Source organism: Saprolegnia parasitica, assembly GCF_000151545.1.
Source record: "Saprolegnia parasitica CBS 223.65 unplaced genomic scaffold supercont2.171, whole genome shotgun sequence".
Classification (NCBI taxonomy): Eukaryota; Oomycota; class Saprolegniomycetes; order Saprolegniales; family Saprolegniaceae; genus Saprolegnia; species Saprolegnia parasitica.
Window position 1 is genome coordinate 26,859 of NW_012156565.1, and position 27,437 is coordinate 54,295.

The 27,437-nt window shown below is 55.9% G+C and overlaps 10 protein-coding genes across 10 annotated transcripts in view; 3 read left to right on the forward strand and 7 right to left on the reverse strand.

The window, feature by feature from the left end:
• Positions 1-60, reverse strand: part of SPRG_21522 (hypothetical protein) — a gene marked incomplete at both ends in the record, with an annotated part of 2,203 nt that extends 2,143 nt beyond the window's left edge. The window contains one exon of the mRNA XM_012354610.1: positions 10-60. Coding sequence (XP_012210000.1) covers positions 10-60 — 51 coding nt within the window. The remainder of the gene's footprint in view (positions 1-9) is intronic.
• A 1,767-nt stretch (positions 61-1,827) lies between these two features.
• On the reverse strand, positions 1,828-2,043 carry SPRG_15229 (hypothetical protein; the record flags this gene model as incomplete). Its single annotated transcript, XM_012354611.1, is given in 3 exon segments — positions 1,828-1,950; positions 1,971-1,988; positions 1,996-2,043. Coding segments are annotated over 3 exon segments (189 nt in total).
• A 1,006-nt stretch (positions 2,044-3,049) lies between these two features.
• On the reverse strand, positions 3,050-4,124 carry SPRG_15230 (hypothetical protein; the record flags this gene model as incomplete). Its single annotated transcript, XM_012354612.1, has 2 exons — positions 3,050-3,263; positions 3,910-4,124. The coding sequence occupies 2 exons, from the start codon at positions 4,122-4,124 to the stop codon at positions 3,050-3,052; spliced, it is 429 nt and encodes a 142-aa protein (XP_012210002.1).
• A 483-nt stretch (positions 4,125-4,607) lies between these two features.
• On the reverse strand, positions 4,608-13,077 carry SPRG_15231 (hypothetical protein; the record flags this gene model as incomplete). Its single annotated transcript, XM_012354613.1, has 29 exons — positions 4,608-4,901; positions 4,947-5,109; positions 5,157-5,254; positions 5,304-5,419; positions 5,463-5,530; positions 5,576-5,755; positions 5,800-5,948; positions 5,988-6,188; positions 6,231-6,557; positions 6,614-6,811; positions 6,859-7,278; positions 7,323-8,042; positions 8,086-8,325; positions 8,375-8,545; positions 8,593-8,789; positions 8,839-9,119; positions 9,167-9,813; positions 9,858-9,902; positions 9,948-10,122; positions 10,175-10,196; positions 10,245-10,311; positions 10,362-10,727; positions 10,771-10,899; positions 10,947-11,288; positions 11,341-11,999; positions 12,046-12,220; positions 12,262-12,462; positions 12,509-12,936; positions 12,984-13,077. 29 exons carry the CDS (start codon positions 13,075-13,077, stop codon positions 4,638-4,640), a joined length of 7,143 nt encoding a protein of 2,380 aa, XP_012210003.1. The 3' UTR covers positions 4,608-4,637.
• Positions 13,078-13,303: 226 nt separating this feature from the next.
• Positions 13,304-16,128, forward strand: SPRG_15232 (ste/ste7/ste7-unclassified protein kinase). Its single transcript, XM_012354614.1, has 12 exons — positions 13,304-14,187; positions 14,234-14,331; positions 14,382-14,422; positions 14,475-14,588; positions 14,632-14,787; positions 14,834-15,034; positions 15,088-15,317; positions 15,366-15,422; positions 15,467-15,629; positions 15,681-15,779; positions 15,829-15,953; positions 16,001-16,128. The coding sequence occupies exons 1-12, from the start codon at positions 13,346-13,348 to the stop codon at positions 16,077-16,079; spliced, it is 2,205 nt and encodes a 734-aa protein (XP_012210004.1). The 5' UTR covers positions 13,304-13,345; the 3' UTR covers positions 16,080-16,128.
• On the reverse strand, positions 16,047-17,591 carry SPRG_15233 (STE/STE7/MEK1 protein kinase; the record flags this gene model as incomplete). The annotated part of the gene is made up of 5 exons (XM_012354615.1): positions 16,047-16,233; positions 16,284-16,837; positions 16,885-16,945; positions 17,006-17,100; positions 17,145-17,591. 5 exons carry the CDS (start codon positions 17,589-17,591, stop codon positions 16,131-16,133), a joined length of 1,260 nt encoding a protein of 419 aa, XP_012210005.1. The 3' UTR covers positions 16,047-16,130.
• Positions 17,592-19,024: 1,433 nt separating this feature from the next.
• Positions 19,025-19,711, reverse strand: SPRG_15234 (hypothetical protein; the record flags this gene model as incomplete). The annotated part of the gene is made up of 2 exons (XM_012354616.1): positions 19,025-19,072; positions 19,133-19,711. The coding sequence occupies 2 exons, from the start codon at positions 19,709-19,711 to the stop codon at positions 19,025-19,027; spliced, it is 627 nt and encodes a 208-aa protein (XP_012210006.1).
• Positions 19,712-22,570: 2,859 nt separating this feature from the next.
• Positions 22,571-23,763, reverse strand: SPRG_22350 (hypothetical protein; the record flags this gene model as incomplete). Its single annotated transcript, XM_012354617.1, has 6 exons — positions 22,571-23,038; positions 23,082-23,302; positions 23,350-23,390; positions 23,443-23,521; positions 23,567-23,619; positions 23,663-23,763. 6 exons carry the CDS (start codon positions 23,761-23,763, stop codon positions 22,571-22,573), a joined length of 963 nt encoding a protein of 320 aa, XP_012210007.1.
• A 115-nt stretch (positions 23,764-23,878) lies between these two features.
• On the forward strand, positions 23,879-25,929 carry SPRG_15236 (hypothetical protein; the record flags this gene model as incomplete). Its single annotated transcript, XM_012354618.1, has 5 exons — positions 23,879-24,222; positions 24,271-24,773; positions 24,826-25,023; positions 25,070-25,341; positions 25,386-25,929. The coding sequence occupies exons 1-5, from the start codon at positions 23,919-23,921 to the stop codon at positions 25,927-25,929; spliced, it is 1,821 nt and encodes a 606-aa protein (XP_012210008.1). The 5' UTR covers positions 23,879-23,918.
• A 478-nt stretch (positions 25,930-26,407) lies between these two features.
• SPRG_15237 (hypothetical protein) lies at positions 26,408-26,943 on the forward strand. The gene has a single exon (XM_012354619.1). The coding sequence runs from the start codon at positions 26,456-26,458 to the stop codon at positions 26,870-26,872; it is 417 nt and encodes a 138-aa protein (XP_012210009.1). The 5' UTR covers positions 26,408-26,455; the 3' UTR covers positions 26,873-26,943.
• Positions 26,944-27,437: the final 494 nt, after the last annotated feature.

Below are 27,437 nucleotides of genomic sequence, written 5' to 3' on the forward strand. Positions count from 1 at the left end.
TTGGAGGACTTGCTGGCCATGCTGCTCAATGCTCGGTGGAGGCCAAATCAAAAAGTCCATCGCGATGCTGCATGAAAGGCCGTATCCGGATAAGCCAGTATTTATATCCAAAACGGGTCACGCGACCTGCTACATTGTTCCAGTGACATTAAAAACCGCTCCATCGGGTGGCATGCTGGCCGTGCGTATCCGGAAACCTCTCTCTTTGAATAATTGCACTTTCCTGTGACCGACGGCAGCGCGGGCGCGTGACATGCGTTTTCAGAGTCGACGCTGTCGCCTTCAACGAGGCACGGCGCTGGCATTAGATACTTGGAGGCCGGAGCGTATATTCCGCGGGAGAAAGGGATGGCTACTAGCTTCAACGAGCATCTCGGCCACGACAAGGGCGATCTCGGGTCGCTTTGACAAAGAGCCCATACCGGTGCGTAAACAGAAAGTAGGATGCGCAATCGGCCTCGCATTATTGGTCGTGACGCCGTGGCTTTGCACTGCGCCACGTGAGGCCGTGGGTGCGACGCTACGTACGGATTCCCTTGTTTCGTCCATTCACGACCAAGCAAGTGATCGCGGACGGTTATCAATGCAAGTAATTGGCGGTGTTACTTCAAGTGCTACTGGATAGTGCAATTATTATCCGACGGCGGGCCGAGACCCATTCCGGAGCCGCTCCAGCCATTGGATTTCAACCGCACCCGTTGATGATCTACTTGGCATGGATCACAATTGGATCACGCAAAATGAACGCGATGTTGCGCCGCGATGCTTCTTGAACGATTATTGTTCCCACGAGAGAGACGTCTTTGTCGACCACAGGATTCCGAGCGCCACTGCTGGTCCAGCGACCGAATATACAATCTTCTGAACATAGGGACAGGGGCTGGTTGGTGCTTGCAAGGGTATATCCTTGGTGCTCGCAAGTGATTTACTCTTGAACGATCTATCTTGTGGTGCTGTACGCGTCACGAGTGGTTTATAGATATGTGTTTCACCAAGGAAATGCTACTGTTCTTGAAAGGAACCGAGAGCTGCTTCAGCTTGCGCCAGCACGCACTGCAAATTTCGGTGTGTATACACTGCACAAATGCCTATATACTAGTACACATTAGCTTGCTCAAGTTTAAAGAAAGCTATGCAGCTGAGCGATTGGACGCAGATTTCGTTTTCGAAACTTTAGATAATCAGTTTGTTCAGTGGAGAATGCAACACCGGCTCGGCATGGAGTGCGCGCAAGTTTGGCGCTGGTTCACACCGAATCCAGATGATTGGCATCGGGGTCGCAGCCTGATGAGGTGGTTTCACGAGGACCTTTGATTTCCTGATTTGGCGCCAACGGCCGTGCTCGACGACGAACCTATTTATAGAAGCCAAGGCACTGCCACGCAATCATGTCCCTCCCAATTTTATCGAGCATCGCTAGCCAGACATCTCCACCGCGTCCGTTGGTAGTACCGCAACGAAAGATATGAATGGCCTTGATCATGAGCCTTGATGCTGTGCCAGTGATTCTTGTGTCTCTAATTCGGAGCCGTAGCCTCGAAGCGTTTGGACTCAACATAAAGCTCGCCATCCAAGTCTCTCGACCGCGTCGTTAATACGTCTTTGGCCCACAAGCAGGCGAACTTCGATACCTCAGACGTAAGTGGAATCGATGTTACACGGCGCGTTCCCAAACTAGTACACTGGTGCTCCGTGACGCGATGCCTCTCAAGAGTCTTCAAATCGTAGGAATGTAATACAGGGAACAAGCGCGATAAGGTGGATCAGCATATTCAGGTGAAAAATAGGTTGACTTATGATAAATAGACGTTCGCTGACGGACACTGGTTAGCTCGACGACGTGCTCACACCGCTCTGGATCGAGCCGCAGTTGGAGATGCTCGAGCCAGACAAGTTGACGCCCCGAACACTGTCGTCACTGTCGTCGTTGTTGATGTCCTTCTTTGTACTCTTGTCGGAGGCACTCGCACGCGCGCGGTCGATTTTGGCTTGGACCAGAGGGGCGTTGCTCATGTACTGGCGGTAAGGATGGAATGTGTTCATGATGATGTAGTGTGCTTGGCCGAGCCAATTGGAGAATGAACGAGAAAAGCGGCTACACCGGAAGCGACGGCTGACCCAGTCCCACATATCCATATCTATTCCCCCGCAGACGAGCTTATTTGTGGCAGTAATCGCTGTCAACTTAACTTTACGACGCTAAAATATTTCACACTGTGTGCAGGCGACGCGAAATTCAGTGGCCGTGTGACTGAGACCGTGTCTGGTCGTGGCCATCATCAATCTCGCATCGTCTGGTATGTTCTTTATTTTGGTGTCCTTGCGTCCACAAGTGACGGGACAGGTATGCGTCACCCATTGAAATAATTTAAATCGCACGAAGCACAACGCACGTCTGCGTTCCGTTGCATGGGTTGCAGCAATCACTGCAACTGCGAGCTCAGCTAGCAGCGACACTCGCACATCCGAACCTCGGCTCTTTGCTTCGTGCACGGATTATACCCCAATCTCATCCGCCGCAATCGAGTCGATGGTCCCACATGTGATGTAAATAATTTAAAATTGCACCGATGCAGGTCCAAATCTTGCCATGGTGGTATTTAAAAAGTACCGGTATACTAGCTATGGAGAAATAGACTGCAATGCCATTATGTGTGTCCTACCATGGCTGGGTCAAAGCGCCCTGGCAACGGGGCTAGTACATTCGCCTGAAAAATATTTAAAAATGTAGCACGGATATTCGTTGTTGATCGGCAAATGGGACGCATTTACATGCAATAGGCACGTCGCTTGCGTGCGCCGCTCCGTGTTTTTACCTTCAGTTGAGCAATCACGCGGATCTGACTCCACTCCACTGTCAGGGTCTCTGTCGCGCGTCATTTTCTTGCAGCATGCCACGTGGGGCAGGTGGATCGAATCCACAGATTCCAGAGACCGTTCCTTAAGAAGGTCAACAACGCCCGCATCAAAAGTCGAACGCTGCGATAGACACACAATATCAGTTTGGCGTATTAATATAAATAGAATTAGGTCCGAGCGAGCATTAAAATCACTTGGACGCGGTGCACGCGACGCTATCGCCAGAGACGCGGTTGGAAATATTCGAGCCCGAGAAGTTGGCGTCGCGCGGCCCGTCGTCGCCTGCGGCTTTCTTTCCGTCCTTCGAGTCTTCGTTCTTGCTGAGTGAGCGCGCAATACGGGCCTGCGCCATCGTCGCGTCACTCATGAAGCGGTGGTGTGGATGGAACGTGTTCATGGTCGTTCTGGGCCGCGAGTGGCAAATTCGAAAATGAAGAGCCTTCTTTAAAGAAGACGAGCGATCCCACTAAATGTATCCGCAATCTCAGTTTCACGCGCGTACGTGCGATGGGAGTAATTGACGCCACATCGCTGCGCAAGAAAGCTCAGAGAAATTCACCTTCGTGTCCATTCTACACTCGTGGAGCGCTCACTCGTGGTACCTGGTACATCCGAGAAGAGAGGACGGACCATACGCAGTGGAAAGGCCGTCAACTCGCAGAGCTTCAAGTCCACCCACCATCATCTCTGTCTCGCAAGGTCAGGCCATCTGAGCCATACGAGCCACGGCGCACGTCAGCCTGTGAATGAGTCCCAAAAGGATGTGCTGAACCACTGGTGGCGGGCTTCCTACAATACACTGGTTGTAAGCACTCGAAGGAGAATGGAGGAAACCATCGCGAAATGCAAGTGTATATAGAGCGGCAGCTACCACAGTCGAGAGGAGCAACAAACAGGGATGTGCAACCGCGCTTCAACGCTGGATCATGCTGCTTTGAGTCGTGTACCGGTAGGACGGAACTGAGCGTGTATCAAAGCAACGATGACGTGGCAAGCTTGTAAATATTAATTGTAAATATTGCGAGAGCGGGTTCGACATATCATTTGGACATGAAACTGTCGGTCGAGTCGCGGTTCGAGAGGCTGGAGGCCGAGTGATTGTTCACGACACGACCGAGATCGTCGTCGCAGTCGCCTTGGTCGCTACTAGCGCCGTCGCGCTTGGATGCGCGCTTCTCGCTGACCTTGCTGCGACCGCGCTCAATCTTGGCTTGGTTGATGGCGGCGTCGCTCATAAAGCGGTGGTACGGGTGAAATGTGTTCATGGTGGCAAATTAAAAAGTGAGGTGCGTAATCCAAGGGCGTTGGTAGAGGGCGCACACATTTGCCGTTCGTTTCTTCAACCCGAAATTTCACATGCAATCTGCACCGATAGCTCGGGTCACCAGTCATGTCCAGCACCGTTTGACACGACGGACCAATCACAAGCTGGTATTACAATGCTGTGAGCCAGGATTGGCGCCACGTCGCACGTGCCTGACACAAACTGGTCACTTTCCAGAAGCAGCGCGCATAGGCTGAAAGGCCAGACACGCGGGAAATGTAATTTCCACGGCGAAAATTTTGCACGCGGCTCTGTCAAGCAGCGGAAGCCTTGGGCGGCGCCGAAGCCTGCAGGATATAGGCTGCATACTATATATTGGAAGGGAGATGTCGCTGGTCAGCTGCGCGCCGCCGGACGGATGTGGCATCCTATGTGAAGCCTCCTCGCACGCGAGGAGCCGCTCAGGTTGAAGTTGCCTGTCGAGTCTCAGAGCGTAAAAACCCGCGAGCGTGTGTTAGCGCTTATGAAACGCATCGAACTCGACGACCTTGGCGCGGGCAGCGACCAAGCTGGCTTCAATTGTGCCGAGCTGATCCCGAAAAGCCGAGTACACTTTGCCCGAGACATTGGCTTGTTGGAGCGCAACGAGCTCCGATGTCACGGCCTCGAGATTTCTCTTCTCGACGACTTCGGCGTCCGCGACAGTCGCTGCGATCGTCGGGTCGTCGCGCGTCGGCAGGTGGAACCGGCGCTTGCACCCGGTGCTGCCAAAGGCGCCCTGTGACAACGTACAGCGAGATTACTACCGGAAGAGGATCGATACCTCGATCGTTTGGTCGCAGCAGAGCCAGCGCTTGGCACGATGTAGCATGCAGTTGCTCTGGATCGGACCGCCCTTGCGCGTGCCGCACGACTTGACGCAAGCGACCTCGTACGTGCCCGGGTGGTATACGCACGCAAACCGATTGTTCTGCGCGTCCGAATACCTTCGATCTGCATGTTGCATCCAAGATCGCGCGCCAACGGAACGAACCGTGTTTTACAGAGCCGGCACGTGATCCAGCGGTGCTGGAACTTGCGTAGCGTCGTCGTGGTCTCACGCGGCAACACTTTTGTGTCTGGCGCTGGCACCTAGTTGTCCGAACGTATACCGGACGAGCAGCGTTGGGCGAAGGCGCACCTCGGTGGCTTCGGTGACTTCGAGCTTCCGGAGTTGCCCTTCTTGGCGAAGAAGCGCGTAGCGTAGATCATAGGAGTTGCGCACAACAAGCGCATGCGTCCACACCTTGACCCAGCCTACGTGGTGCTATAGAGACGAGAGAAGCGTTTGATACACCACCTTGGAACGCGCGCTGCAGTGCGCGCTGGCGCTCCTTGCGGAAGAAGCGCCGACCGAGCTCCGACCGCCTATTCATTGCCATCTAGCGTGTGCCACAGCTTAAGAGACGATACAAGAGGCGGAGCCGGGCGCTGCGGTTGTGTTTGCGCCACAGCGCGGCGACCTGCGCCGATTTTGTCGCGCTTTCCGTGTCGAGGCGCTCAATCTCGTCTGTGAGGCGAAAGAGATTGCGCTCGGCCGAGACAGCCATCGTGCGGTAGAGGACAAGATCCACGAGCAGCTCAAAATACCGCCTGCAGCCGCTTGCACATCAAATATCAATCTATCGAGCACGTACGTGTAGAGCTGGCCGGCGAGGTACTCGGTGCGGAAGCGCTGAACGCGCTTGTGGAGAACGGCCGAGTCCATAAAGGCCGTCTCGCGCACGGTTTTGATCATAAAAATGTTGTCAGCTTTCTCCTTGACGATCGCGCGCTCAAGCGCCGCCTAGACCAATGTGACGCCTTGCAAAAGCTTGGATTGGACCTCGGCGGCAACGCAGCGCGCAATGCACGTTTCTGCAAACGCCTTCTTCTGCAGCGCACCCGCCATGACTTGCTGTGCTAGCTGGAGGCACCGACGCATGTCCGCCTCCATGGCGCCGACTTGAACAAGGTCCATGGACCGGCGTTGCAAGGCATGCAGCGTCTGCGTTGTCTCCATGACGCGGAGCTCGGCAGTCGCAACCTACTTCCCAGATGATATTGCGGTTGACGCAGCGTGTTGTACGCTGTGGAAGGTTTCGGCGGCTGCAATCATGTACTCTTCGTTAAGCTGATGGGCAAACTCGGCTTTCTTCATGGCCGCGAGACGCTGCACCTCGCGGCGCTTCTCCCGGCGTTTGGCCTGCTTGAGCTCGTCGCGTGTTTGGGGCGCGCCCGACGCGACCTCGGTACTGTGCTCGACAAGCGTGTGTGCGTCCACTACAACGTTGGGCGCATCGTCATCGTCGTCATCGTTGTCCGAGTCCTGGAACGCCGCTTGCTCGAGCATAAAATCGAGCTGCTGCTGCTCATAGAGCGCGTCGCGCTCCTCCTTCAAAAATACCTCCCGGAGCTATAACATTTTTGATCGTCAGGCAAACGGTCCATCTCATGGAATGGTATTGATACCGCCAGAGCTAGCTCGTCCTCTTTCTTGATGAGGGCCCACTCGATCGCAAGCCGCTTGATCTCGCGCTTGTTCATTTTGATTTCGAGACGCCGCGCCTCCTTGCTCGACATGTTCTTGTTGGCGTCAGCACCGAGTGCATCAAACTGCGCAAGCATTTTCTGCAGCTCGACTTGGCGAATGTACTCGCGCATCTCGTTCTACAAGCCAACATTTTAAACAATCACGAGAAATCGGAAAGTGGCACCTCGGCGAGCTGCATGGCGCGGGACTCTAGCAGCATCAAGCGCTTCTCTTCGCGGTAAAATCGTCGACAAAAGACCTCTTCGCGGGCCATCTCTTTGCAAAGGGATTCGATGCGCTTGCGCTCGGCCTCGATGGCAGCCGAAAGTGCTTTCCGACGTGCGACTTCGGCCTGCACGCAACGCAATCGCTGAATCTGGCGCGCCCACGACCGCTGCATAACTTGCAGTTGGAGCGTATGCCCCTGCATTTGTCGGAGGAGCGCGCGATATATATGCACTTGTAGGTGCGGATGCGGAACGGAAAAGACCACGTTGGATGTGATCTCGAGCTCGCGCGTGCTTGCTTCGCCTTCGGCGATCGTCTCAGCCGCGATTTCCGCGAGCAGATCGGCAAGAAACCCATAGAGGTACTCGGTTTGCACCTAGGACGTTTTTTCACATCGCAAGGTGACGATCTATGTCAAACCTGTGCTCGCAAGTCGCGTTCTCGCTCCGCGTCAAACTGTGCCGCGAGGGTTGCTCGCGACCGCAAGAGCGCTTGCTCGACCTTGTCCATGTATATTCGTTTCTGGCAGGCTCGCGTGAGGCGCGCATGATCAAACTTGGACTGCTTGATCGGCTTGCTCGGCGGGGCTAAGTTGCCGTCGGGCATTGCAATAGCAACAACCGGCTTTGCACCAGCCAGCGCGGGCTTGGAGCGCGCAAAGATGGGCTTGCGAGGCGGCTTGCGTATCGGCTGCCAAACGGATTTGACAATTTTGATCTTGCTCGTGTGCGCTTTCGTCGCCTCGGCCGAGGCGGCCGCAGCCATTTCAACCTTCGCGGCTTTTGTTTGGAGTTGGAACTGTACACGAAGCTCGCACTGCGAGAGCGCTTCGTCCATGCGGGCGTTCTGTGCCACACTGAGCATCGCCCACGCCACAATCGTTTGGCACTGCGCTTCCTCCTCGCGCATGAGGGCGAGCTCCATCGCGTTCCACGCCCGCTCTGCGACTACAAACGCACGCATCTCGGCCTCGGCTGTCGCCATATGAAGAGCCTCGGCTTGTTGCTTGGCCTTGTCCGCATGCACAAAAAGTTCAAGGGGCTGAAAGACCGTGGCTTTCCACGCCTCGAGCTTGACAGCCACAACGGCGTCCGCATCGCGGTAGTAGAGCACGTGGCCGACCCCATAGATCGTGTGCACCTAAGAAAATGACGACATATCGTTTGAGGCAGAAAGCAAGTACCTTGGTGCCTTTTTGGCGGTAAAAGAGGGCAAGGAGACGGTCGGCGAGCGTTCGCCGAAATATGACAGCAGCATCGCGTGCTTCTTTCGCATCACGGACCGCGTCGCGGACACGCCCACGCTCGTCCTGGGCTTGCAGAAAAAGTCGGCGCATCGTCGCACTGGTACGGTCGAGTGCGAGTGCATGCAGCATAGCAAACTTAGCGTCCTCTTCGACGCCTTGGCGTGCTTGGATGGCGAGCTACGATGTCGTAATGTAACGATGCAAGAATTCCATGGCAACGAGCGACCTGCTTTTCAATCAAACACGCTTTGAGGTCTTCGGTCGACGCGGCGTACTGTGCGATGGCATCCCGTCGGCGCCGTAAGAGCTCTCGCGCGGCCTCTTGCTCAATTTGAACAATCGCGATCGTCCCATCCGTCCTTTCGCGGTCCATGTGAAGTGACGTGATCATTTCCAACTACCGAATGACGCGTATAGTGAGAACCGGAGCACTGAGAGATATACCTCGAGCAACCGCGCTTCGTACAAGTCGCTCCGAAGCTTCAAAATCAATCCAAGACGATACCGAAACTGGTTGATTCGCGCGTAAAAGCTGATTTCATCGCGGTATGACGCAGCGTGGCGGTCCTCGCGGTTGCGTGTCGCAACGAGCGCGGCGTTCTCGCGGTCAATCCCATGCCGAAAGTTGAGCTCCGTTATCGCTAATAAGCGATTATTCATTTCGACATGTAATCCATTGGCGAGAACTACCTTTGCTGTGCACGGTGTCATACCCGCGCGTCTCCAACACTTCCATTTCTCGGCGTTCCTTCTCGAGTCGCAAGCGCTCGGCCTCGACGCGCGCGAGCTGTGCCGCCGATGTAAACCGAAAGCTCGCTTCGTTTTCACGATGCCGCTCGACATCTCGGTCCAGCGCTGGGTCGGGTCCGCGGGCGCCGTCGCTGCCTTCGTTCTCCAAGTGCGCAACTTCTCGGCCACAGTCTTTGCAGCGTATTCCTTGGCCGTAGAGACTACCCCATGATTTCACGTGCCTATGAACAAGAAAGTTGAGCTAGAGCATGGAGCATGAGTCGGTTACGCGTGAGTACAGGCCGGGCCGGGCGCGACGGCTTTCTCAAAGTTGGGGATGCGCAAAATGACAGGGTAATGACCATTGTTGCTGCTCGACACTTCGGTCTTTGACAATGCAACCTCAGGCACCTCGTTGGCGATGATCTCGCGCTTGGCCGCCATGGACTGGTCGTACTTGATCTTGCGCGCGCGTCGCTCGAGCTTGCGTTTCTCGAGTCGCCGCGTGTTTTTCCGAATCCACGTTTTGTGGATGAACTGCATTCGGGACTGTACCGTCTCTTTGACGTAGTTGAGCTGGAGGAGGCGCAACGTCGCATCGAACGACTCGTGGACGTCGACGCGCCGACAAAGGCGGTGGGCCTCTAGCTCGAGAAGAGATTTGACTTGCGGGTCGTAGTGGCATACACGGGTTGCCTCTTGTTGTAGCGCCTTCTCGCGGCGGAGGAGGTCGCGTCCTTTTGCGTCTTCAAATGCCGCGTCCTCTTGATTCATGATGACCAAATACTCCCGCTCGAGTTCCAAAAGCGACTTGGTCGTCTCCATTTGGAGAGCAACTTGGCGTTGCTGGGCCAAGTGCACCTCTTCTTCGACCTCGTGTGCCCGCGACTGTGCAACGACAGCATCCATCTCGTTCACAACGAGAACATATTTGACCTACAGAGATATTCCCATGCGTGAGCTTTCCATAAGACAGGTACCGTCGATAGATCGAGCCACAAGGACGTTGCCGACGCCAAGAGCACCTACGCCAGTGCATCCGAAAGCCGAATCGTGAATAGACTGCGTACTTGGTGCAAAAAGGACAGCTTTGTGCCGCCTTCGCGCCATTCGACGCGCATGTTCATGATAATGCCCCGACACCAGGACTCGTCCAACACAATCTCAAGCGGCGAGCCGAGTAGCTTGCGCGCCGCAGCAGTCGCAGCCTCAATATACTCGCTTTTTCTGTGCCGGTACTCGAGCCTACGTAGAATGGGTGTTGTTGTATACGAGCAGTGCCATGTGTATCTTCTACATGGATGCTTCGAGGCGGATTTCTTGTGGCGAATCGACTGCTTGACTATCTCGCCTGTTGTGTAAGGCACGAGACTGCACGGCTTGCTCGTAGGCCTCTCGTCGCTTGCGAATGTCCTTGTCCATCGATTTGGATACCTAAAATCAAAGTTTTGAGCGATGCATACAGACAAAGCGCCGTGGCGGACCTCGGCTTGGATGCTAGCACGCAACTGCGCTGCGTAGTTTGTGCGAAGAAAGCGCTGGGTGTGGCCATGAAGCACTTTGGAGTCCCAAAGCTCTTCGCGGCTCGCATCGACTGCAATTAGCTCCTCGAGAAGCGCTGCGATCCGGTGGTTGCCTTGGTGGCTCTGGATCCGCAGCATCTTGACGTACTCTGAGAGCACGTGTTTGGTCGAGTACAAGTCGACTTGGGCTGTCACGTCTTCGGTGAAGCGCCCAACCGCCTCAAGGCCGAGCGCATGAGCTGGAGACCTTGGTCCCTTCCAATACTCAATACTGTAGCAGAGTCGCGTGCCCACAAACGCAATCACCAGGTTGTGGCAGTCGTGCAGCTATATCCATAGCATGATGGCACGCTTTGGTCTGCATGCATACCTCGCCGTGGTCGTTCACGACACTGTAGACACCGGCCTGCGTTTGCTCGGCCGTTGTTGTGCCAAAGCTCACCTTGACCTTGTCCTCATGGGTAAAGGAAGCGGGACTTGCCGTTGACAGGATTCGGATCTAGACACAATTTGCAGCGTGCACATGGGCCTTCGCAGAGCACGAACCTTAAAGTGCAGCTGCCAAAGGCTGTGACTCGGCAAAAGGCAGGCGCCGCGCAGGATACCCCGCCGCAGCGGTGCGTCAAGAAGGATGGTGTCGCCAAGCGGCGATAGCGAAACGCCCAACGAGTTGTCTTCGTCGCGCTGCTTCCACCACTCGAGGTCGCCCGTAGAGATCTTTTGCACGCGGTGAAGCGACTGGTGCTTGGCGTGGAACTTCTCGACCGCATTCACAACATCCGCGCGCTGGTTAAGTGATTGCTGCGAGAGGAGTTTGTCCTTGATCGTAGCGAGCCGATGAAGCGCGGCCTCGAGCTCTCCTTCATCCAGCATTTTTTGCTTCGAGATCTATATATCGTACTGTTGCGAGAAAGTTCTCCGGTATTTTGGATTCTACAACCTTCCACGACTCGAGGCCAAGGGCGCGGGCTTCTTCGTAAACTTGGAACGCCGGCTCGGCCGCGGCCTTGATTAGCTCGAACCGCGTTCGGTGGGAAATACGTGCAAGAAGCGCTTGTGGTAGCATCGGCGCCGTATCCGGCAGTTGCCCAATGGACCGACCAATGACCATCGGGAGGTCGTTGGCCACTCCGTCGAAGCCATCAACGGTCGATTGCAGTGCGTCCGAGTGCGCTTCATGCTCACGAATGTCGGCCTGGACTGCCTCCAGATGGTCCCGAAGGCGGCTCAACTGTGTCGTAGCGAGACGCATGCGCGCACGCACGTCCTCAAGCCGCGACTCTAACGACTGCTTGAGCTCCATCCATGCGTGGATTTGACTGCGCTCAAGATCGCCAGGCTCACGGCGTGGCGGGCCTGCGAGCACTTCGAGCAGGTCGTCGTGGTCGGCCTTGATCTGCGACAAAAGTTTGAGCATCTCGGTCTCTTTCTCGGTCATGGTCGCATGGTCTTGACGCGTCACGTCGTAGTCGCGGTCGAGCGCCCACTGCTTTTCCTGGGCCGCGCGCAGCTTAGAAGTAGCGTCCTGGAGGGCAATGCGGACTTCTTCGTGACTCATGTCAAATGGCCCCGCAGTAGGAAACGCGATCGTGTGCTCGTCTACCAGCACCATAGTATGCAGATATCTAAGATGAGCGAATGGTACCAAGCTCGGGCTGGAACCCGCCGTCTTCAAGTGACTCGAAGTCACCAGGGTCCACGGGAATGCCAAACACACCGAGCCCATTCATCGTGACCGACCTTTCCATGTCGAGGCTATCCCATCGATCGGGCTCGCCGTCGGCCAAGGCAATTTCTTCGAGCACATGGTTGACGTTGGCCTGCACACGATGTGAGTCGCCATTCTCGCAGATATGTATACCGCGGCCTCGGCGCGCATCTTGGCGTCGAGCGCTTCCGTAGCAATGGCACTGCTTTTTCGGCTCTGAATCAGCTTGGCGCGCCAATACTGCATGTTCATGGACCGCTTGTGTGCGACCTGCGCTGCGTTTAGCGTCTCAACTTGGCTTTCGTACGCTTCCTTCTCTTGCGACTGGAGGTCTCGCCAGTATTTCCACTTGATCTACGCAGACAAGTTACCATTCCACATCGTCAGAAGCGTCGCGTACTTCGAGCTGCTCGTTCTCGTAAGCTCGATCCCTCTTGTCGGCCGCGGTCTTCATCTCTCGGAGCCGCCGAAGCAGCGGCGCCTTGTGCTCGATGCGTGCATGTCGGTCTTCCTCCTTCTCAGCAATCTCCTTGGCCGCCTTGCGGTACTGCGTATGGCTCTGGAGCTTGAGGCGCTTGTAGCGCATGCTCTCCTCGTCCATCTGGTGAATGAGCGCAACGTGCTCGCGGAGCCAGCGTCGATTGCGAAGGATCGTCGGCTCGTAGCTCGCGAGCGACTCGAAGACCGCAGACGACGACTGCGCGACGCTGCCAGAGACTTTGCTCAAGACCTTCTGGACGTTGGCTGAGATCGGCACGTGCTTGTGCGCAATGATCTTCTTCTTCTTCTCGCGGGCTCTCTCTTCTCGCTCTTCTTCGTCCCATATCTCTATGTGATCGCAGCATGAGGATCCCATTAATCAACCTCCAACGTACGGGTCATCTTCTTCATGCTAAAGTCCTTAAGCGCAAAGCCGCGCTCGATCCAGTCAGCCCGCGCATCTTCCTCGAGGAGGTCTTCCGCACCCATGCTCCCGCTTCGTGTATTGTCTTCTTCGTGGTCAGCTTAGGTCGTGGAGGAAGCGATCCCGACGTCGGCCATCGATCGTTGCCGATGGAGGTATCAACAGTCGCGCGGGGCGCGGATTGGTTGAAATACGGTCAGCTGGGATCCTTGGCAAAGCCATGTGATTGGCGAGAAATCCGAGCATTTTAATCCAACGGGACGCCGATTGGTCCAAATCGCATCCGACCAAGTTGAAGCCTGCACCGACCACGAAGAAGAAGAATCCAGTGCCATGAACGATCACCGGTCGGCGGAGACGGCCATGCCGTTCCGCGAAGGAACGCATGACACATGCCTCTATGGATCCGTCGTTGGGCTTAAGGACGTGGTTCCTCGGATGCGCGAGCCGGTCATGGAGCTTCTCGACGACTCGGATGACGATGGCGGCGAGTACCTCTCGTACCCGTCCAACCTATCGCCTGTGGCATGGACGCTTCACTCGTCGTCGTCGCTCTCCGCATCGGCCTCGACAGGAGCGCCGACGCCACGCGACAAGCTACGGCAGCGGCGCCAGAGCCGGTCCGAGTCGGCGTCGACGACCGCATCCACAACGCCCAACTCGCCGCCTTCCATGTTGACACCTCGCCACAAGCCGACGCCGCCCATGTGTGATGAGTGCGAAGGCTCTTACGGGGACGTCTACTGCCAAGACTGCGACCTCGTGTATTGCGCGTCCTGCAACGACGCGCGCCATCGCAAGGGCAAGCTAGTGATGCACGAGCGCACGCCACTGGCGACGCCGTCCCCACCAAAGGAAACGCCGCGTCCCGTCACCGTGAGCGACTGGGCCGTCGCTCACGTGCTCGAGTGGCTCGTCAAGGTCGATTTGACCATTTATGCGTCCACGTTCGAGGTGCTGGGTGTGAACGGTCCGAGACTTCTTCAGGCGACGCAAGACGATGTCGATGGCTGGGACGCATCCAGCCAGGCGTCACGTGCCCACAAGAAGAAGCTATGGCGCGAAATCCAGAAGCTCCAGCCCTCCGTGCCGGCGCCAATCCGAATTCCGAACCACGAAACCCTCGTGCGACGGTCAAGCGACGTGACGTCGCCTGTCGCCGCATTGCGCGCACGGTACGCTTCTTTCGTAATCGCCGATGGCCCATAACCCCCAACAAAGCGTTCACCAAGGGCAAGCGGAGAAAGGGCGCGTGGCCCGCCGCCAGTCGGCATCCGCGACGACAGCATTTGTCAAGCCAACGCTCGACCTCTCAGCGGGTACTATATTCGATGACGGTATGCTTGGCTCTCTATCTTGTACTGTATAGATGCGTCGCGCTACAAGTCGTCACCTGCAAAGCGGCGTCCCGTACGTGCGACATCCTTTCTACGCAGCATGCATCAAATAAGACATTTGATAGGCGATGGATCTTGGCCTCGATCTGAACAAGGTGGCGCACGAAGAGAAGCACCTCAACGCGTCTTTTGACTTTACGGCCGAAGGGCGACTTCAAACCCATGGCTTTGACATCAACGTACGCGATCTTTCTTCGCACATTTTTCCCAAAACCGTGCTAGACGGAGGGCATTTCGCGAACGCCGTTCCAGCCCGTGACAACGACGCTTCTCGGCACGAAAGACTCACTCGTGATTCTCCATGAGCTCGGTCATGGCGCTAGTGGCAAGGTCTACAAGGCTCTGTACTTGCCCACGTTCAAGCTCGTGGCTGTCAAGGTGCAGTCATTGCGTGTCTGCTGATATCGTCTCAAGCGCTATACAGGTCATTCGTGTCTACGACCAAAAGAAGCGCCACCAAATGCTGCGCGAACTCAAGTCGCTCTACGCCAACTTTGTGTCGCTCCACGAGACGCGCGTCACGGCGGCTTGTGACGACCTTGTCATGTTTTACGACGCGTACACCAACCCGGAAATCGGCAGCGTATCGATCGTGCTCGAGTACATGGACGGTGGATCCCTCGAGGTTCGTATACGTCTTCTGTTGCCTTGCGCATCATGGAGGATGAATGGCTATAGGACGTGATGAAGTCAGGCCGGCCGTGCTCCGAGCCCATGCTGGCCAAAATTGGGACGAGCGTGCTCAGTGGCCTAGCTTTCCTTCACGAGCACCACCAGCTCCACCGCGATATCAAGCTTAGCAACATTCTCGTGAGCCAGCAAGGCGCGGTCAAGATCTCGGACTTTGGCATCTCGACCGAGCTCGAAAACACACTGGCCAAAGCTACGACGTTTACGGGCACGCTCTTGTACGCCTGTGACTACATTTCCTCGAGCAAATGGAATTACGAGTCTAGGTACATGGCACCCGAGCGCATTAGCGGTGGCACGTACTCGTATCCGTCGGACGTCTGGTACAGCGGCGTGCCCCTTGTAGGTCGGGTTTAATTGGATCTAGGTCCTTCGGCTTGGCGTTGATGGCGTGTGCCATCGGACGGCTGCCTGTACCGACCGAAGACGGCTACTGGGGTGTTGTCCATGCCGTCCAAGAGCAGCCGTCGCCGCGGCTGCGCGATTTTGGGGATCACTTTTCACCCGACCTCTGCGACTTTCTCGATCTTGTACGCGCTTTTTCTGCGTGGCTCCACGAGCTTTCACGATGTGAGATCTAGTGCTTGAAGAAGGACCCAATGCACCGACCACCAGCACAAGTGCTTTTGGCGCACCCGTTTTTAAAGCGCCATGCCACTGCCCCAGCGAGCGCTGTCGTTGTACGTCGTTTGGTGATTGTACTTTTTCTAGATGCATCGTGGATCGTAGGCGCCGATGACGACGACGGCTGCGAACGCCGCCGAGCTGCAGAAGATTGCGACCGCGGTTCAAGGTTGGATGGCCACGCACGACCGCAGTCGCCTTGCATCGCTCATGGACGACCCAACGCAACGGTAGCTGGCCCGAAAAATGTTTGTCTCATGACGTTTATCTCATGTAGCATGAAAGCACTGCATGGTCTCGCCAAGCAGCTCCAAGTCGACTACCACGCAGTCGAGTCTTTGTTTTCCTTCTTTTAATGCGTCACAGCTAAGCAGGACATCGCGATCGGTCATTGCATGTTTGCTTGATCAGATGTCGACGGGATTGGCTTCGTCTGGCAGAGGCTCTTGGAAGAACGCAAGGAGCGTCTCAACAGAGGTTGCGCACGTCGCCGCCAGGTTGGCCACGTGTCTACACGATGTTTACATCAGAATACAAACAGCATGTCATCCAGGACGCACTTGAGGCTCCACGACGAGGGCGATACACTGGAGCTCGCAAGGTCGTGCGACTGAAAGTCGAATGCGTCGTCGCGTGTTTTGCTCAGTGATGCTTCGTGGCGCCGAATGGCATGTACGAGCGCGCGAATGTCTTCGGGTCGCATGGGCGTTTGCGGGCTTACGGTCGCCCATACTGCATCGTACGCCGGTGTACGGCTGTAGTCTTTGAGAAATTCGTGGGCGAGCGCCTCCTCAGCCGTGAGACGCGTCGAGGGATCCTTCACCAAGAGTGTGGCAATGAAAGCTTGGCAAGCGGCCGAAAATGTCGTTGGTGCGCCTGGGATCGGCTCGTTGACGATCGCGTCTTCAAGGCCAAAGAATCCATCTTGGTTGTCAAAAGGGTATGCACCGAGAGAAAGCGTAAGGAGGGTGACGCCAATCGACCAGATATCGCTTGGGTACGAGTATTCGTTGCCTTGGATCCGTTCGGGCGACATGTACATCATGGTGCCCTGAAACTCGGACGAGTACGAAGCACTCTTGGATAGCGTCGAAGCAAGGCCAAAGTCGGCGATCTAAGGGCGTAGGAATATATGAGCTACAAAACCACGTGATGGCAGACCTTGAACTCGCCGTTGTGATCGACAAGGATGTTGGCCGGCTTAATATCTCGGTGCAGCATCCTATTGCAGTAGCACAGACAGGTGAGAATATGTGTATTCGGGAAACCTCAAAGCACAGACCGGTGACGGTGCATGTGGGCCAGCGCCTGCGTCGTGCAGTAGGCGATGTGCTGGAGAATCGCCTCTGGCAGCACGATCTTCTTGTCAATAAATGTCTAGGGTACCGTGAACCTTCGCCGCTTGATGGTTCATCGTGTACCTGGAGCGTGCCGCAGTCCATGTATTCCATGGCGATCGAGACACTCGTCTTGTTGGGCGTTGCGAACGCGCCGTAGAACGACACAATCTGTGGGCACGGGTGCGCAATCCCAATATGGAGCTTCCGATGCGAGAGCTTTCCAAGAAACTTAATGGACTTGTGCGTGGCCGCTTGCACGAGCGGCACGAGGTTGTCGTGGAGCGCATGGAGCTCGTGGGCTACCATGTGTTGGTCTTCAACGTGGTGCATTACGACTTCTTTGATCGCGATAAGCTGTAACGATGGAAGATAGCAAGCGAGGTACACGGCACCGCCCGCCCCCTTGCCCAAGCGCTTGAAGCGGCACGTATCGGTCGCAAGATCGGCGGGTCCGTCGCCCTGGACCTCTTTCAAGCTCTCTTCGGGGCTGATTTGCTCTTTGTGGTGCGCCTTGAGTGCGCCTAGCATGCCCGCAACTGGTGCCGGCGGTGGTTCGTCCACGGAAGAGAGCTGCAGCACGAGCTTTGGGCGTCCCATGGGTGATGGCGACGGCGGAGGTACCAAGGTTTCCACAGCGGCCAAGTCCGTCGACCGCGCTTCAGACTCGGCGCCAGCAGGCTCGATCGGGGCTACGGCGCTCATTTGGTTCGTTGTGAAAGCGATAATGGCGTTTGGCCAGTAGCAGCGGTTACGCATTGTCTAGAATCACGCCTCTCGAATGAGATGGCGAGCCTTCGTTTCTTCCCCTTCAGCATCATGCGAATATGCTAGGGAACAATCTCTGTAAGTGCGGCACTATCAACCCCTTGGCTCCTACGCACGCTTTGTCGCATGCGCACACAAAATAGTAGTACTAGTACTCATGACCAAACGTGCTTAAATAGTTGGAGGCAGTAATTGCGAATTGCGATGCAGTCACGGAGCGAATGACGTACATTGTCACGTTGGTGGGAAGGACATTCCACTCACACCACACATGAGCTCCATGTGTGCAGTTGGACCACGCACAGCCGTACTCGGTCAAATCCGGGTTGAGCCAGCCTCGGAGCGCCCGCCACGCGTCTGACGCTGGCTGCATACACTCGTTGGCTGTCTTATTCCACTGCGCAGAGCCAGCCTCGAACCGGGTCCAAATCGGCCCCAGCGTATGGACGCAGGCGTCCGCTGAGCATTTGACAGTCGGTACGTGGACAATCTGGGGTAGCTCGGTTGCATTCACATAGCTGGAGCAGTTGCTGGCCAGGCTGCCGACGCGTAGAGCGATCTCGCGGATGTAGAACGGAACGTTTTCCATGCCCATAGCATTGCGTAGCCGTGCGAGCTGCGCATGCACTTGGTTTTCTTCGGGCAAAAGGACGTCGTCCTCGTCGTCGATTGGACTCTCCGTTTCGCCGAAGCGCGAGACTTTAGTCGACCGGGGCTCTTTTCGGGAGCTGTTGAACGGGAACACAATCGTGTACGGGTCTGGTGCGTACATGAATCGATCATTGGAGCTAGGCAAAGGCGTGGCGCTTGTGGTGAGTTCGTCGCAGCAAGTGCGGGTGCGGTCGTGGCCGACGGCGCGTGGGGTACCGGTGTCGGCGTAGCGGCCACGGGTAAAACGCGCTTGACAATCGTCGTGACCAGGGCTCGGGCATTCGCATTGTAATTTACAAAACGACCCTAAAATATCTTCGTAAAAATATAAAAGGGTTCGTATCGAGGTGATAGAAATTTTATTTCGGTATCCTGATGGTACCATTCGATAGGCAATCACGAGGTGAAGCCAACATGGTGTGGCACAGCACTCGAATCATTTTCTGGCAGACGCTGTGATATTTTCAAGATTCGGGGGTCCTTACAAAGCCAAAGTATACAAATCTCAAGTACTTTACGAAAATGTTATGGAGCATTAAAATCCATTAAACCTGACGTCTTTTCGCGTTCGCCTGCTCCTTGGCGGCAATCCACTTGCCCATCATGGCGGGTACCTCAAGTTTGGAAGCCTCGGGCCCGTCCCGAGCACAAACCATGAGGTCTTGAAGGTGGCTTGCCGAGAGGGATGTACGGTTGTCCGTCTTCACGAGGTTAGGAGGTGGTCTCTTGTCGTCGCTGTACGTCTTGAACGCGCCGCTCGAGGTGGCAAAGCCGTCGCCGCCGGTGTACAAGTCGACGGTGTCACTCACGAGCTCGGCGATGGCTGCCATCAGTCGGTACGGCAGACGATGCTTGGCGAGGAAGTACGCACACCGGAGCGCGTGTGCGTACCTCTCCGTATACGCGGCTTCCTGGTTGTTGGTGCTCGTCGCCGTCTCCATCTTGCGCTTCTCGGCCCGCTGGCCGTGCTCGTGGGCAAGCCGGAAAGCCGCGGCTTGTGAAACCAGCTTCACGGAATCGGTGTGACCTTCGGCAATGCTGTGGGCCTTGATGGTGCTGTACAGGAAACGCTTCGTTGGACCGCCAACGTAGCCGGATCTTCCAAACATGGTGTTGGCATTGGCGAGTTGGCAAATGGTGCAGAACGCGGCGTCCTTGCTCTTGTCGTACACGAGCCACGAGTAATCGTCCAGCCACTTCTTGAGGAACGGTGCCGCTTTGGCCGGAGCCATTTCGGATTACGAGCGACTCTGGAAAGCAGCGCCTCGTGCATGGTAAGGCAGCTTGCTGGCTCTCGCGCTCTTTCCCATGGGCCTGTGAGAAAAAGTACATGTGCCGTGTGTGCATGGTAAAGCAGCTTGCTGGCTCCCGCGCTCTTTCCCATGGGCCTCTGAGAAAAAGTACATGTGCCGTGTGTGCCTGTCCGGACTCTCAAAAAGTCCATTAAATAGGGTGCAGGAGCCGGGTTCGAAGTCACTTTTACGAAACAGGCCTCCGAAATTTCCGTAAAAGTACAAAAATCCTCACAAAACGACCCTCCAGAATTTCCGTAATTCGCCATGTGTTTACCCAATATTACGATAATATTTACAAATGCCCGAGCCCTGGTCGTGACGGTGAAAACGACCGCGACGATCCCGAGAACACCGAGTATAGCTAGTCCAAGCGGCACGAGGCAGTTGCGGCGGCGTCGTCGGGGCGCTGTCGGTGCTGGGTCACTTGACGCACGCGGCCGAAAGTCTGGCCATTGGTACTCGCGCCAAATCTGCAGCGAACGCACGACACTGGCCGTGGACGAGGACGAGAGCAGGGACGGCGCGGCTGTACGCATCGGCAAATGGCCACCTCGGTGCACGACGGGATGAGGCCACTCCACGTACATATAGATGCTAGATCACTGATGCTATATCACTGGGTCATTGGGCTTCCGTATCTGATGCGTTTGAAAGACATGGACCCGACCACCCAGATCGCCTGTCCGTCGTTGATTAATTTGTCGCGTCTCTGTGACCACCACCTTATCGTAGCAGGGTCCTGCAGCCTGGTCCCGAGCTCTGTTGCGGAGAGCTACGTTCGACAGCAACAAGAATATGGTGCAGTATACTACATGATACGCGCTGAGCTTACGCGCTGGTGCGTTCAGACCCACTTCAAAAACGTTTGCAGTCTGCGTTTCGTGCTGCACTGGATGACTCGTCCGAAGCTCAGCGTTGAGCCGTCTAGCAGCTAGCAACAGCAACTGCTACCATCTGCTTCGCGTACCCAGAGCAAACCAATAGCGAAGATCAACAACTCTTCGCGCGGGTTATTTTGCAACTACCGGTAGTAAAAGTGACGCGGATACGGACCGTGGAGCGACGGGCGGCGTTGTGTCGAGACTGTTGGGTGGCAGTGACCCCCATGGCGCATAGGAACACCAGACAGTGGTGCCCGTAGAGCACGCTTGAGCGATCGTCGTGAAGCCACAGCCAAGCTGGATTGACAGCGGGCTCAATAAATGATGCCATAAACTGAACGCGGGACTTGCACTCGCGTCCGCTGGCGACATGCGACGATCAGTTATCGCCGAGTAGAGGCCTTGGATGTCTTGAAACCAGTACCACATCGGGCCTAAGCTCCGCGTGCACACCGGTGCGGTGCACGGCTGGTACGACCGGACATCAGCTGCCATGGGACGGGCCGTTGTGGGACGATCTCCCGGACAGGTTGTGGCGTACGACTGAAGGGAAGCGGCCATCGTGATATTCCAAATTGGCGCCGAGAGGTTGTGCGCAGCGCGAAGCTTCGTGAGTTGGCTCAGAAGCTGGTCGGCGAGGCCACCATCGACAAACTCTTTTGTCTCTTCCGGCACGGGTGCGTTTGATGACGAGGGCTTCGGTTGTCCGGGTGACACTGGCGTTGGCGTCGCCAGGTCCGTAGTAGGCTGCGAGGTTGCCGCTGTGTGGCTCGGCGTAAACACATCAGCCAAAAAGAGGCCGCCGACGACGGCAGCAAAAGCAAGCATGGCTACTCCAGCGATGGTTTTTCGCTTGCATCGTGGCGGCTTGGGCTCGCAGAGTGCGTCGGAAGAGCGTGCATCGACCTCGGCCGTCGCGGAGGATGTCCATTCAAGTTGCGCATCGCGCCAAGTCGTCAAGGAGTTGGTGATGTTTGCCCCGGAAGAGCATGTTAAGAACGTCGCGGCGGCCCCGCTCTCGCGCATGACGAACCCAAGAATGATCACTGCTGGCCAGACTGCTGGCGTCGGCGCATTTTCGCCCAGCTTCGAAACTCGCACGTCGCGTGCGTCACGAACATTTGGGTTCTTTCGAAGTTCGAAGTAGACAAATGCGAGCGACGCTGCGATACTCGATCCACGCCACCATCTCACGCATCGATTTGGCTGCCGAGTAGACAGTGATATACACTTGCCTTCCCGATACATCCACTGCACCCACTCGCCACATTGCCTGTCGGGTTGTGGCATCCTGCTAGTGCAGCACTGCTATGCTGCCTGCAATGGCTACAACTTGTACTAGAAGTGGCGCGTGTCCGGTTTCCAGCACTGCTGGGCGGATATGGCCATGCCGTCCGATTGACGCTATAACGCTATTGCGAAGGGAACCCTGCTTGCGTATGGCCTGCTGTGTTGTGTGGCGTTGTCTGGTTGAAAGACATCAGCTCGCACAGGCCATGAGAGTGGTCGTGGAACCCTTGGGATGAGATTCACTTCAAGAGACGACATTTTTCAGAACGTCGACATGGCCAGGTGTGCAAAGGCGCGCTCATGGATTTTGCGCGACAGAAAGATCTCGCATCGTTGTGGTCTGTCGAGTGCGCTGTATCGACAGCGTCGACCACGGCCTCGAGCAAGGGCAAGCAGCAATTTTGCATCCACGACGCATACGCAAAGCCTTAGTCGTGGTCCGTCGGGCGATGTCTCCCCTAAACCAAGGGAATATTTCAAATGTCCCCTCAATAAATACTGTGGTACCACCCGCCGACTGCATTCCAGAGAGTTTAGTGAGAGCTGTAGACCGTTATGAAATTGCAGACCGTTGAAAGTAACGTTAATAGTCTGCGCGTTGTGGACCAGAAACGTGGTCTCCGTGCTACACAAACACTTCTAGGAAAGCCGATGCTCCGAGCTTTTGAAGAGCGATTTTTGTGCTCACGTCGCTCCACGCCAAGTTGTGGGTGAGCGCTCCGAGACTCGACCGCAGTCCCAAGTCGGTCGTCGCCTCTGCCCAGTCGCGAAGGTACAGAATGGGTCGACCAGGAGCCGATCCTTCTTCTAGCGCACAAAGGAAGATGACCGAGAAGTGGTTGTCGCGAGCGAGGTTCACGGCCAAGTCACTTAGCGCAATGAGCACTTGCTCGTTCTTTTCATTGACGAGGCGAGCTAGGAGCGCTGTGAGGCGGTCTTTTTCCGCATGGAGCGCTCGCGGCACATGAGCTGAGAGGTTGCAAAATACGTCCGCGATCAGCGCCACCTCGGTCGCAGGTGACGTTGCCTCCAGCAGCTGCCGCCACAAGTCGTCCAACGCACCGTTGGTAAGGTGCGGTGCTTGAAGCGCTTCCTACACGGCCCATACCAGATGCGTTCGTGACGTCGTGACGTACCGTGTAGCACAAATTTCGCAGTGCTTCGAGGGCCAAGAGCCGACAGGACTGCGGCAGTGCGACGAGTGACGAGTGTCCATCGTCCAGCACCACTGAAGAGACGCTGGTCTCCGATATGCACTCGGAGGCGACGAACTCGTCGTAGAGCTCTTGGGGCAAATGCAAATCGCAGAGCTCGGCGGCCAAATCCGCGTCCAAGGCCATGTGTGTGATCGTAAGAACTAGGCACATGTATGTAGTGGCAGGAATCAGTATAAAGAGCGCGTACGCAGATAGCGCACACTCGTATGAAGGCGCTTTTGACCGATGCTACGGACAGCAAGATATGGCATGCCGCTTCGCGCAACGAGGAATTGTCTACTGGAAGCCAAACGCCTTCGAGTACGTCCATGGCGCCGCCATTGCCGCTTGCTCTGCACATAGCTGCTGCAAGTGATTGACTAGACACGCGGCAATGAATCATGGGCCATAGTGCGGGCGCGTACCGAGGGTCGTGAGTCCATCCAGCTGACCAAACGTTCCGCGCTCGTCCGGGCGCCTACCAAACCATATCGACTACACGGGCATAGCATTTGTCGTACACTAAAAGGACGCTCACGAGACCGAGCGCCTCTACGAGCTGGTCTTCGGTCGCGGCTTGGCGAAGCTCGTGGAGTTGCTCCTGCAGCAAGTGTTGGACCATCGATCTTCAACGGTTGCGATGGCTCTTTTTCTGTGCACGGTCGTCTGTTTTTCTAATATTTGGTGAATGCAATAGAGTTGCCAAGATAGATGCGAATATTATTTTGTCGAAACCCGACGCCCACATCCGTCATTTCCGAAACACCGACCGCGATAATGGACACGAGCCCGGGAGATGGCACGCTCCTTGGTCGCATCATGCGTAGCGCCAGCGCTGTGTCCTTGCCACTACCATCGATCACCTTCCCAACGGCCTTCTCGGCGCCGGCCCTGGCCACCATGGACGAGCACGATGAAGCGCGTCAATCTGGGACGAGCGGCAGCTTCCCATGCTTGAAGAAAGGTCGGCTCCTCGTCGAGGTCGATGGTATCCAGCGGCAATGGGAGCCATGTACAGTTGCACTTGTTGGCACAGACGTCTCGAACCTTGCACTCCACTACACTGCCGACGCCACCGAAGGTATGAGGGATCCTGGCAAGTGGCGCATGCATTCTCATCTTGACGCAGGCAAGACATCCGTCGTTCGTCTTCACAGCGCCACCATCGACCTCATGGAAGAAATCTTCAGCGTCATCACATTGGAACAGACATGGTATCTCTGCGCCGAGAGCCAGCGCGAGGCGGAGGAGTGGGCCGACACGATTTGCGGCGCGCTCGAGGCTGCAGCCGGGCGGTCGCCGTCATCGACGCCCTTGACGAGCCGCCGACGGCGGCTGTCGTCGCACGTGACGGCGTCGACTGTCAAAGAGATCCAGACCCGCGATGTGTGGACGCGCGTCGACGAGTTTGTCGAGATTTACGTCCGATCCAACCACCACGACATTCACCGCCAAGCGACGCGGGGCGCGTTCTCGTGGTCGTGCTTGCGCAACCTCACATGGCGTCTCTGGCTCGGCGTGCTACCGCAAGCGGCGTCGTTCGAGGCATGGGTACCGACAACGCAGGTAGCGCGCGTACGATACGCACAGCTTCAAGACCGATATGCGTTTGAGCTGCCATCGGGCATCGACGTACGCCGACCTCCGTAGCATCATGCAATTATGATGAGTCATCCTTTTTTAGGACGACAGTGAAGACCCGTGCTTCTACGAGGCGGTGCCATCGCCAAAGGAGCCGACGCTGCTGTTGCACATGATTCAGCGCGACGTGGTGCGCACGCGATGCGCGATGCCCTACTTTCGCGAACCCGAGACACAAGCAATGCTCATTCGCATCCTCTTCATTTATGCCCAGGAGCACTCGGACATGGGCTACCACCAAGTACGCGAAGTAATATGTCTCTCAAATGCTCATGATACGTCTTTAGGGCATGGGCGAGCTCCTTGCCGTCATGGTGTACCTCTTGTACATTGAGCAGTTTCCACTGGCAGCGGCACCCAGCAGTATACCGGACTGTCGTTGGTCATTTGAGAACATCTCGGTCATTCACGGCGCGCCCGTCGATGAAAATGGCGCTTGGGACGACAACTCGTACGTACACGTGGACGTCGTCGACGTCGCCCGCGCACCATCAATCCTCGAGAAGGGCCAGTTTCTCGACAGTCACCCCTTCTTATCGGATGACAGCAAGCCCACAACGTATGTCTTGGACAACCGAATGTGCTTTTACGTTGCAATTGTAGTGCGTGCAAGGAAACGATTGTCGAGCTCCTTCAAGCAGTCACGTGTGGCGACTGCATTGAGCACGATGCATATGCACTCTTTGCAGCGCTCATGGATCGCATGACGGGTGTGTTTTGCCCTACCGAGAGCCACGGCTGCTCCAGCTTGCACATGCAGTTGGAACGTATCCAATACGATCTCCTGACGCGCTTGGATCCCGCGCTGTCGCTGCACTTGCGTGAGCTGCAGGTGCTACCAGAAGTCTTTCTCCTCAAGTGGGTCCGCCTCCTCTTTGCGCGCGAGTTCCAAATGTATCAGGTGTGGGCGCTATGGGACGCAATTTTAAGCGTTTCGTCCGACGACCTCAGCTTTGTCCAATACCTCTGCGTCGCCATGCTCCACGAGGCGCGCGACGAGCTCTTGGCGCAAGATGATGTCGCTGGCGTCCTTCAATGCTTGAAAGAGACGTCCGTGTCGTATGGGAAAGTTGTCGACACTGCACGTGAAATGCATGACCGCCTCTTGTGTGAGGACGCCATCGCTGTCGCCACGCGCAGCGATTAAGGTGGCGTCTTCCTAGCGGGATAACAATTTAACTCAAATACCTGTTTTTGGCCTTCAAGTGTGTGGGGCTTCTCAGTTTGCCACGACTCGCCGGTCCATACTCGTTGAGGTGAGGTGACACAGGATTTGCCGTGGCATCTTGGTCCAACTGCCATACTGACATATCTACCCAACGGTGCCAGTCACTCGCCCGTGCATCACCACGGTCACCATCGCGTAGGATAACACGTCCACGGAAGCGTTCGCTTGTGGAAGTTGCACCTGCACTGGCGCGATCCGTCAACGCCGTTGGACGTTTCATCGGACAGCTACATGTCGCGAATATTTTTATTTTTGGCACTAAAAACACACCCAAGCGTAATACAAATTTGAAGTACAAAAGATGCCTCGCCCGATTCTATTTCGAGCCGCTTCGCTCCAACTCCACGGCATACAAAAACAAGTGCGATCAGAATCCGGGCTCTTATTGGGCGAATTTCTCGAAAAAGGCCAGTTGGCATCGTACTCGGCGACGAGCAAGACGACGATGGACATGGTAGACGCGACGATGGAGCGCCTCCACGCGCTCAAACTCACGAGCGACATGGCGCTCTCGAGGAAGGGCCAGGAACTACACGACCAAGCCGCTGCGCTGCATGTGCGTGAGCAGTACGAGAACATGGTCGTCGAGCAAACGAAGCGGTCGCAGCTGGCGCTCCAGGAGAACGCACAGCTCCGCTCGATGCTTGCGACGATGGAGCAGCAAAACCAAGTACTTCGACAAACTGTGCATGCACTCGAAGAATACCGCGAGAAGCACGACGTGCAGGTCGTGCACATCCAGCAGCTCCAAGACGAGATCAAGCGACTTCAGCAAGCCAACTTTTCGCTTAAGTTTTATCTTCAGCAATCGGACCATACAATACACGGTGCGTTCCCGCCGCAACCACCTGACGTATATTAACTAGCCTGTAATGTTTTCTTCATAAACTTTTATGCCCATTGCTCGACGGTTTTGCGCTGGAGCTAACAGTCGATGACGGCATCGAAGGAACCAGGACGTACTAGCTGTTAACTCGACGACGGTCACATCTCTCATTACCAGCAGTGTACTAGTACTGAGTTGAGCGCGTACTTGTTCACAAGAAGGACGGAAGATTACAACACGAACGTAACACAAGAGCACGCACAACGACATGTAGTCGTTTTACTGCTACATGCGAGTATATTTCACGTGTAGCCAGTCAAATCGAACCCGTGCGTCGACGAGCATCATTCGGTCTTAACTCTAAGACACGTAGTGCATCTCCCCTATCTCATGTTATGTCTTCCCGATGTCGACGTCGAGTAGCTGATACATATCTGGCCAAATCGACACCGAATTTCAAAAATTCTTTCGATAGCTCAAATTTGGAGGGACGCTTTCTGTAGCTCTAAAAAGGTCACATGCCAACGGGCGTCGCCAACAAAGACCTGGAAGTTGCATTTTGAGCATCCACCACCCGCTCACCAGCTCAAGAGCGCCATAA

Coding starts and splice junctions, on each gene's coding strand:
- SPRG_15232 (XM_012354614.1), top strand. CDS start 13,346: ATGAACGATCACCGGTCGGCGGAGACGGCCATGCCGTTCCGCGAAGGA. Junction 14,188..14,233: donor GTCGCCGCATTGCGCGCACG/GTACGCTTCTTT, acceptor CCCCCAACAAAG/CGTTCACCAAGGGCAAGCGG. Junction 15,423..15,466: donor TCGTATCCGTCGGACGTCTG/GTACAGCGGCGT, acceptor AATTGGATCTAG/GTCCTTCGGCTTGGCGTTGA.
- SPRG_15237 (XM_012354619.1), top strand. CDS start 26,456: ATGGACATGGTAGACGCGACGATGGAGCGCCTCCACGCGCTCAAACTC.